Source organism: Myotis brandtii, unplaced genomic scaffold (assembly GCF_000412655.1).
Source record: "Myotis brandtii unplaced genomic scaffold, ASM41265v1 scaffold344, whole genome shotgun sequence".
Taxonomy (NCBI): Eukaryota; Metazoa; Chordata; class Mammalia; order Chiroptera; family Vespertilionidae; genus Myotis; species Myotis brandtii.
The window spans coordinates 7,120,797-7,130,982 of NW_005363247.1; the positions used below are offsets into that span (position 1 = coordinate 7,120,797).

Consider the following 10,186-nt stretch of genomic DNA (forward strand, 5'->3'; position numbering starts at 1 on the left):
CCACATGATCACAGCATCTGCACGTGTACCTCTGAGCTCTGTAGACCAAGGAAAGACCCACTGTGCTTAACGTTTCATGTGGCACTTCTCACATCGGCCCTCAAACCCTTCCCAGAATTGTTGGGCATTTCCTATGACGTATGTGAGTTGTCAAGTTTAAGAACACAAGTTCAGAGCAGTGATTCTCAAGATAGGATGGGGGAGACACATGGAGTTTGGAAAAGCACATTTAAAATACCTATCGATTTCAAAATACAAACTATAAATTCAAACTCCACAAAATAATTTTTGGGCAGTAGCATAAAATTAACTATCAGTTCATCCTAGTACTGTTGTACTGTTTATTAGTTCATCTAGTTAGACAGTAACCCTTACCACTGAACAACAGGTTGACCGGTCACTATGATGCACACTGACTACCAGGGGCCAGACGCTCAATGCAGAAGCTGCCCCCAGAAGTTAGTTCCCTCCCACAGCCAACCTCCCATGACTGGCCAACCCCCTGTGGTTCCTTCCCTTCCCCGCACACCCCCCCCTACCCCCGTTTCACTCTAAGACTGCAAAAGGATGTTAAGTTAATCTTGTAATTCTAGAACAAACTTCATAATAAGGGATTCTTAAGTTTTCATAGAGTGTGAGATAAAAGATGATAAAATCATTTAAGACAGTGCTTCTCAATTAGAGCTACTTTCATAGACATTCTTGGTAATGTTTTAAATTTAACTTTTGTTCATCATCTAAACAAATTCATACACACTTGTGCAGGAGTACTTGGGCGATCATCTCACCAAACAGTGTTGCCACATGATCACAGCATCTGCACGTGTACCTCTGAGCTCTGTAGACCAAGGAAAGACGCACTGTGCTTAGCGTTTCATGTGGCACTTCTCACATCGGCCCTCAGACCCTTCCCAGAATTGTTGGGCATTTCCTATGACGTCTGTGAGTTGTCAAGTTTAAGAACACAAGTTCAGAGCAGTGATTCTCAAGATAGGATGGGAGAGACACATGGAGTTTGGAAAAGCACATTTAAAATACCTATCGATTTCAAAATACAAACTATAAATTCAAGCTCCACAAAATAATTTTTGGGCAGTAGCATAAAATTAACTATCAGTTCATCCTAGGGAGCCTGGGATAAACTGGTTGGGAAACACTGGCTTAGAGGTAGGAGTCCTGGCACACGAACGATAGTAAGAACCACGTGCAAAAGAGAAAGAACTTTTTTGGGTCAATGAGGGAATCCTGAGCTATAGCTTGTCACGGTCTATTGAAACCCACAGGCCAATCCGGAAGAAACCCGAGATGTCCATCCACCATCTCAGACCTGTGGTTTGTGGCAAGTGGGTCCACTTTCAATAGAGTTGAAAGAAGAAAAGCCTGTTTTTGCTGAGAACTCTCCCATTTTTTGGTTTAGATATTTCAGAAGATTAAGTAATCAGTTGCTGGGTAAAGGTCGCCCCAGATCCATCCACCAGAAGTGCTGCCACCATTCACAATGCCATGCAGCTCTCAAGGGAGACATCAGCCTGGGTCTGCTCTGCCAGGAAAAAAAAATACAAAGAATTACATTTCCTTGGAAAGGTGATTTCCCCTCAGTTTTCTTTCATCACCAGAACACGTACTCCTGTTATTCAAACACAATCCATTACAGGTGGCCTTGAAAGCATCTGTCAGCAAAATACTGAGAGCCTATCTCGCTGAAGAGCAATGCAAATAAAGAGGCCTTGTGAATATGGGGACCCTAATAGTTGGGGAAATGGTATTTCCCATATTCCAGGAAAGTCATTTGTTTTCTTCCATTCTTAAGCCTACACTGCTTAAAAAAAAAAAGTGTTCTAGAATAGAAAACATTTGGCACCCCAATTAATTGAGTTTTGAGAGCTTTAGTATATGGGGTTTGGCTGAAAAGCTAACAGACATAGTATTCACCTGCTGTGATGATGTCAAAGAATTGTCTAGAAAGTTTATAATAGTGATTTTTATTTCAAAGGATTCATTTGTATTTTTTTTCAGAACTTTTTTTGTTGTAGTTGCTATTCTGAGTAACCACCACAAAGTATATATACTCATTGCTCAAGGATAAGTTACTAATTATTGGGCAATAAATACCCCTCAAAGAACATTTTGGCTTAAGAACGATAAATGTCTCCTTTGACTAAAAAACAACCCCCAGGTCTATGAGTCTGTGAACTGGACTAGTTGGAGGCTAGCTAGCACTAAGAAGAGCTGGGGAGGAAGAGGGCTCATCAGACCCCAGACGTATCCTGGTTCCTTTCCACAGGGTTCGCTGCCCTATGGTTTTCTGTTCAGCCGAGAATATCCTTTAGGCCAGTGGTGGCCAACCTTTCAGACCTCACGAACCACCAGTAGTCTGCGGACCACCGGTTGGCGACCGCTGCTTTAGGCTGCCATTTTAGAAAACTTCATTTTGGTGTTTGGGAAGCCTTTTAATTGAAATTGAGTTGCAGTGTGAACACAGGTGAAGCAAACATTACCTTCATTTCACATTGCAGTTATTATCATCTGAACTGCTTACCACGGCCTGTGAGCTCTGGCCCCTGCCCACATGTGTTACTACTCTCCCTTCTCACTGCACTGTACTCAGTCTGCTCTTCTTGCTTTCTCGTTCTTGAATTTTCTATACTGATCACCTCAGGGCCTTGGCTCTTGCTGTTTCCTCTGTCGAAAAGCTCTCCTGCTTCATCTTTACATGACAGTCACAAGAGCTCAACCCAACCAGCCCTTCTCAGAAAGACCTTCCCTCACCATATTAGCTAAATTAGCTCCCCCACCCCTGCCGTGTTCTATCACAGTAGTCTATTCATTTGTTTCAGGAATTATTTACTTATTTTTAATCTGTCCACCTCTCTAGAATATAAGGTTCATGTTATCTTTTTTTCATCACTATATTCCCACTGCATTGTATAGTGTCTCGCACATAGTAAATGCTCAAAAAACATTTGTGAAATGAAGGTTGAGTGAAAGGATGTCTCCCATTGGCACAATCCCTTTGTAAAAAGGGAAGTTAATAAATGACATTACAGTTCCTCAGATCACTCCAAACCATCCTTTCCCTAGCCTTCCCAGGTTATGATAAAACATGGCAGTAGAATTCCACCATCTCTTAGTGCTCCCGGTCCAGCATCCTACCTGTGACTCACCTGTAATTACGGCGTTAGAGCTCCCATTTCTATTAGCCGCACCATCAGTTCCCCACTTCTATCCATCTCTTGTAGTTCACTGCATCCACCTATACACTCTTTACCGATAAAGATTCGAGGTACCTAAAAAAGCAAACAAGCCAGGACATTTAAGGAACTTAATTATTAGCTTAGCGAGAATGACATGTTACCCTCCCTCTAAATATTTCCCACAATCCCAGCTTTTCAAATCACTTTACAATCTCCTCAAGTGTATTCTTACAGGACAAAATTTTATTATAAGGATAAAATTATCCATTAAAGAATGTTTTTAAACCACGATATCTTTCAGATTGAATATACTGTGCATGAGATTGTCTAATTTGTCAGTGATTTAAAATTTTCACTCTACAACCCCGCTGGCGTGGCTCAGTGGTTGAGTGTTGAACTGGGAGGTCATGGTTTGATTCCAGATCAGGGCATATGTTCTGATTGTGGGCTCGATCCCCAGTGTGGGGCATGCAGGAGGCAGCAGATCAATGATTCTCTCATCATTGATGTTTCTATCTCTCCCTTTCCCTCCCTCTCTTAAAGCAATAAAAATATATTTTTTAAAAAATAAAATTTTCACTCTACAGAAACACATTTCTGGGAGGGAATTTTGATTGGCTACAGCTAGACCACCACCTTGATTGAATTCTGGTGTCTGTGCAGCTGGGACCACTTCTGAGCCCTTAATGTGAGCATGGCAAGCAGGAAGGAGTTTGTTTCTAAATACAGCTGGCAAAGTATTTGCATTAGGTCTTTGCCCCTCATTTTTAGATCCGCCATTTATTAGTCAGCTCTCTCCTTTGTGAGCTCTGTCCTCAGCTGGGGAAGGCATGGTGGTGTCAAGTCTCCTTCAATTCCTGGCCCACCCTAGGATGTGTAAGTGCTGCTGTCCTGGGAGCCAAGGCCGTTCCTCTGCTTTAGTTTCACACCTGCAATGGTGAGTCACACAAGGCAAGCCACACTGATGCAGCCATTACACCTGATGAGTTCGTTCATCTCCAGTCACATGCAGGCTCCCTCCCTGCTGCTAGGAGCAGGCACGCTCCAGAATTCCAGAGGGCTTTGGGGATCCTGAAGGGGGAAGAAATCCTCTCACTGTGGCCTGGACAACTTCCAGGCCAAGGGCACCAATACAGAAAGGCTGCCTGGCCGTGAAGCAGCGAGCACTGTATCGGCCACCTGCGTGGTGGCCCTCTTCCTGAGCACCAGGAACAAGCCAGGAGAGGCGACAGACAAGAGGCGGTAAGGATATTTTCAAAGCTTTCGGCTTTCCTCGGAAGCCATAGTAATTCAAGTAAACTTTCTAAAAAGGGAGAGAGATGAGAAAAGGGGCCGAGTTACTTCAGGTAAGTCCTTACATGATGTTTATTAAGAAGGGATCTGGCCCAGCCAATGTGGTTCAATAGTTGAGTGTCGACCTATGAACCAGGAGGTCACAGTTTGATACCTGAGCGTGCAGGAGGCAGCCAATCAATGATTATCTCTCATCATTGATGTTTCCAGCTCTCTCCCCCTCTCCCTTCCTCTCTGAAATCAATAAAATTACAGTAAAAACATTTTTTGAGGAAATAATAAAGGGGGCGAGGAGTCTGGGTGGAAGTGGGCTTTAAAAATTAAGGCCAAGTATTGTTGATATTAAAGAAGTCCAGATATTTCCTGTGCCCCAAGAGTGGGCAAGAGCACTCCGGGCTGCATTCCCGAGAGAAAGCCCGGCGCTGTCTTCCTAAGCCTCTGAGAGTGCTGCCTGCTCCACCTGCAGCACAGCCTGGGTGGGGCTTTGCAGGTGGACAGTGTCATCCGGGCAGCATTGCTTTTCTGAGGCTGAGAGAAGAATAGCCGCAGAGAGTTGAGGTCAGAAGCCTAAGTGCTCCCCTAGGTCCTGCCATTATTTCAGAGAAAATAAAGCTTCCCTCACAAATTGTTGGGGCCTTTTGGCTTCTGTCTCCCCAGGAAAACTCGGCTGTGGTCAGTTGTAACAGTAAATAGAGCAGAATCCTAATGTAGTTCTAATATATTGCAGAACTCCCATGGCAGGCAGGGCCTAATGAAATACAAATCGCCTGATTTTTATATTAGATTATTTTATATTGTATAAGGAAGAGATGTAGGCATTCTAGAGTTTTTCTGTCTTTGCAAAAAGAAGTGAGCAGTTGTCACCACTTCTGCAGCTTGCTACCTCTCCACCTTTGAGTGGGGTGTGGGCCAGAAGGGTGTGAGGTAAGTCAGTAGGAGTCCTGAGAAACCAGGAGTCCTCTTTTCAGACAGTGGAACTTGCAACCCACCTGCCAACAGGCCTGTGGAAACACAGATCTCTACACACGCCCCCCGCCTCCCAATTTCTGATACAGGAGATCTGAGTTGGGGCCCAGAAATTTGCTTTTTGATAAGTTCCCAGGTGATGCTGCTGCTGCAGGGATCGTGTTTGCAACGACTGGTTGACACTGAGCATCTGTTCCTTCCTCCCAGGGTAACTGAGACTTCAAAACGCCCAGGCCTCCAGCAGCCTCCAGATGTCCAAGACAGGCCTGAAACCCGATCAGCTGTCTCCAGGGTGGAGCTCTGCGTCCACCCTCTGGCAAGGGAGCTGGTGGGCCTGAGAGCCAAAAGGCCCCCTTGCTCTTACACCCACCCTCTAGTGTCCGCAGCCCCAAAACCACCTTAAAGCACCAGTACCAGCACCTCCAAAAAAGCTGAATTACAAGCTGCACCCATGTGTATGTGTGTGTGTCTGTGGTGGCAAAACAGGAAACTTGATTCAGCTGAGGAAGGAAGAGGCCCCCTCAGTGCCTGCCCGTCCTGGCCCCATTCCCGTTTCTGGGGAACTTGAGTCTGTTACTGTCAAGGAGAAAGACAACTCCTACCATAAGCAAGCTTGGTATGAGGAGTAAGTGTCTCCAGCCCCCAGCCTCAGCTAGGAGGTATTGTCTGTGCCGTAAGGTTACTCGGATGCAGCCAAAGTCACTCACCTAGGCTGTCCTTGGTACAAGCCACCGTCATGTCTCATCTGAATTAAAGCTGTAGCCTCCAGATGTCTGCATTTCAACTTCCAGCCTGGCCCTCCTCCAGTCTCTTCCTCACGGCCACCAGAGTGGCTCTTCCAAAACTAAGGCAGATCCCGGCACCCCTCTGCTCATCTCACACCACTAGCCTGGGTCATTACTACCTCTCAGACCTCGGCTCCTCCTCCTGCCTCACCAGCTACCAGTGCTCCAGCCACACAGGCGTCCCTGTCAGGCACACCTCAGGCCTAGGCAGGGCCTTTGCATTTGCTATTCCCCCCGCCTGAATCACTCTTACTCCTAAATTTCTGTGAGCCTTGCCCCCTCACCTTCTTGAGAGATCTAGTCAAAACAGTGAGACCCCGACGGCCCCATTTACAACTTTACCTTACTGCTTCTAGCCTCCTTACCTTTCCTACTTACCACTTACCACCTATCACCTTCCAACATACTATTTTATTCATTGTATTTACTAGAGTGTAAGTTCCACACGGGCCAAGTTTTTGTTTCTTCTGCACATGGAGGTGTTTCCAATGGCCAGAAAAGTGCCTCGTATGTAATGGGTGCTTTAAAATATTTGTTGTGTCCAGCAAAATTATCCTTCAAAAGTGAAGGAGAAATAAAGACTCTCTCACACAAATGAAAATTGAGGGAATTTTTTGACAGTAGACCTGCCTTGCAAGACATGTTTAAAGAAGTTCAGAGAGAAGGAAAATGATAGAGGTCAGAAACTTGAATCTATGTGAAGAAGAGTTTCAGAGAAGGACTAAATCAGTGGTTCTCAACCTTGGCTGCACATTAGAATCACCTGGGAATCTTTTTTAAAATCCTGATTTCTGGGCCTCATCCTCTGGAAATTCTGTTTCTTTGTTACTAATGTGGCCTCACCCCATAACAAAGAAACAGAATTTCCGGAGGATGAGGCCCACCCAAAAATCAGGATTTTAAAGAGATTACCAGGTGATTCTAATGTGCAGCCAAGGTTGAGAACCACTGGACTAAATGAAGGCACTGATCCAGGAGAGGGGGGCTGTAGCAAAAACAAAATGGGTTTCTCCAGTTGCAGGCCTGATTGAAGGCATACACTTCTGGACACAATCAAGTCCTGCTGGGCTCTTCCTGAATGCACAGCACCTGGGGCCAGTACAGGGTCAGATAGCAACTGCTCCCAATATTTCAATCTCTCCCAGCACAGACCCATCGCTGTGGGGGATCAGAAAGCACCCAACTCTAAGGGATTTGCTCTTCCCCTTGGAGGAAGCAGTGAAAAACTGTTTTAATTGAAAGACAAATGTAAAAGACCACTAGGAGAAAAATCATTGCATTACAAAGAAATGAAAAAAGTATTGGTGCATGCATGAAGAGGTTTGTTTCTCCTGTAAAGAACAGATGCTGCCCAGCTGAAAGCCGTAGCTCCCAAAACTTGTTGCAAATTGGAATTACCTGGGGATCTTTTCTTTGGATAGAAAATAAAACTTTCCCCCAGCTTTCATGAAGTGCAATTGACAAATTGTATATATTAAGGTATGAAATATCATGGTTTGCTTATGTTGACACTACAATGATTACCACAATTAACACACCCATCACCTCACACGTTTATCATTTTTGTGTGTGCGGTGAGAACAAGATCTCTTCTCTTTGCAAATTTCAAGCATACATACAGTATTATTAACTTGTCACCCTGCTGAACATTAGATTCCTAGAACTTACTCATAACTAAAAGCTTGTACCCTTTGACCTAGGGACCTTTAAAACTACTGAGGCCTGACACGGTGATTTCATTGGTTTGGGATACGACGTGGGCATGGGGATTTTATTTTTTATTAAAGCTCCTCAGGTGATTCTAATGTGTAGCAACATTTGGGAACCACTGGCCAAGAGCACCCAGCACAGAGAGGGCCTTGGCAGTATTTGCCTGACTCTTTCCTCTCACAGACCAGCCGCCTAGACAGCTGGGGGGGGGGGGGGGGGGGGGGGGCACAGCTGGGGCCCTGGAAGCAAGGGGGAACCCAGGTCGCCTCCCTCTGCACCAGAGGGCTGGTTTCTCACTGGAGAGGCAGCGAGAAAGCCTCCGTAGTTTCACTGAGAGCCCAGAGAAAACCCGGTAAGCCAAACTCACATGGAACTAGGATATGTGCTTCTGCAACCCTGAGCCCTAGAATGTGCATTTGGAAAGGGAATTGAGTGAGCTGGTGGGACACCATTCACCCCAGCCAGCACCAGGACTGAGACAGGCAGCCTGGTTGGGTGGGCACCCCACAAGAAGCCTTTTCAGATAGAGGACAGCAATTCTTGCAGTGGTTCTCAACCTTCTGGCCCTTTAAATACAGTTCCTCATGTTGTGACCCAACCATAAAATTATTTTCGTTGCTACGTTACATTCATAACTGTAATGTTGCTACTGTTATGAATCGTAATGTAGGTATCCGATATGCAGGATGGTCTTAGGCGACCCCTGTGAAAGGGTCCTTCGACCGCCAAAGGGGTCGCAACCCACAGGTTGAGAACCGCTGTCTTAGAGGGTCCCTCAGTCCACTCATAGCAAAGGAAATGTAGAGGTTGGCCTTGCAGCGAGGAGGTCCTTGACCACAGAGGTGGTGACCTGCCCAGGATCACACAGCAAGCCACTGAGAGAGCCCGGCCGGAACTCTAGCCTCTGGACTTCCTCCTCTGAGAGGCCTAAAAACACCCCATAATGTAGAACAAGGGGCAAAGAATAAGCCATTTTTATGAATTAAATTTTTTCCAGTGGATGGAGTTAGATAAGGGAGAATGAGCACGTTAGGTTAATGTTAAAGAGAGCCTAGAGAAAAGACCGAAGGGCAGCAAATCCCACTTGGCCACGTGAAAACAGCAGAGCGCACAAGATCTTCATGTGGACAACAGAAATGTACAGATCACACTTGGCCCCTTCACCCCACCGCCCACCCCAGCCCTGCAAGCTGGAAACTCTTAGCAGCATGTTTGAAACAAAGACTCCGGCTCCCTCCTCACAGCTGCTGGACCCAGGGACCCGACGCCCAGCACACTGGGCCCTTGGCTGCAGTCCCGCTGCCCATTCAAGGGAAAGCGACTGACGGAGCCCTAGCGGTGTCCTAGAGAAAAGCACAGGCATACCCTTTCAGGGCCCTAACAAGAAAAGAATTGGGTGTTCTCCCCGCCACACACACACACCCGACCTTTTAGAACAACACCCCAGACTCACCGTTCTGGCTCCTGTGAGCTGTTGGAAATAATCTTGAATCCTCTCTGTGTTCCTGGTGACGGTGATATCCACAATTACCAACGACTCTCTTTTGAAGGGGTACTGGCAGAGGAGCTCCTCAGCCCGCCTGCAGAAGGGGCAGGTGGGCTTCATGAACAGCACCATCCTCCCAGGCTTGATGTGGCTGTCCACAAACTCCTCGGCCGTGCAGGTGGGCTGCATCCTGGCGGGGAGCCTCCTCGGCAGGTACCGCTCCGGAGTAAGAACGGAGGCCCAGTCAGCTAGCTGGCCCGCATTTAAAGGAACCTCCCTGGAGGAGGAGTTTGCCCAATTAGCCTAGCCTGCTTGGTTTTTAAAGGGACAGCCCCACAGTCATTACACCCTGAGGTGATTCACCAGCCAGTGAATCCAAGGAATGCATACTTGCGTTTCATCAGTGGCTGGGCTCGGGGTGTCATTGTCTCAGAGCTTTCGTGGCCCCTGCTCTTTGGCAGGAAGCAGGGTCAGAACACTCCCACAGCACAGACCAGCCCCAGGGAGGCGTCTGAGCCCCCAGTGACCTGGCAGTGCCCTCCTCCTGTAAAATCTTTGTTTGCCGTGCGGGACAGATGGTTTTAAAAACGAGTGAGCAAACAGAATCATTCAAGAAATAGGACGGGTTGAAATCTCCTTACAGGAAGTGAAACTAAAATTGTGACTGGTCTTGAGGTTGCTCCCAGGGCTGTTTTCTTAGCCTGCACAGGGTGTTTTGTTGCGGTGAGTGTTTCGAAGGAATGATTTTACAA

The 10,186-nt window shown here is 46.6% G+C and overlaps 1 protein-coding gene across 2 annotated transcripts; it reads right to left on the reverse strand.

Annotated features, from left to right (window-relative positions):
* Positions 1-703: 703 nt before the first annotated feature.
* Positions 704-9,810, reverse strand: GLRX (glutaredoxin (thioltransferase)). Of its 2 annotated transcripts, none has more exons than XM_005871522.2 (3): positions 9,402-9,810; positions 3,165-3,287; positions 704-1,535 (listed from the first exon to the last, which is right to left on the reverse strand). In XM_005871522.2, exons 1-2 carry the CDS (start codon positions 9,621-9,623, stop codon positions 3,171-3,173), a joined length of 339 nt encoding a protein of 112 aa, XP_005871584.1. In that variant the 5' UTR covers positions 9,624-9,810; the 3' UTR covers positions 704-1,535; positions 3,165-3,170. The 2 variants fall into 2 exon arrangements, with proteins under 2 accessions (XP_005871584.1, XP_005871583.1); XM_005871521.2 differs by having other exon boundaries at positions 704-1,540; positions 9,402-9,803.
* Positions 9,811-10,186: the final 376 nt, after the last annotated feature.

Excerpts from the sequence above, each read along its gene's own strand:
- GLRX (XM_005871522.2), bottom strand. The coding sequence starts at position 9,623 with ATGCAGCCCACCTGCACGGCCGAGGAGTTTGTGGACAGCCACATCAAG. Across the intron at positions 3,288-9,401 it reads AGCTCACAGGAGCCAGAACG|GTACCTCGAATCTTTATCGG; the intron begins GTGAGTCTGGGG and ends TTGCTTTTTTAG.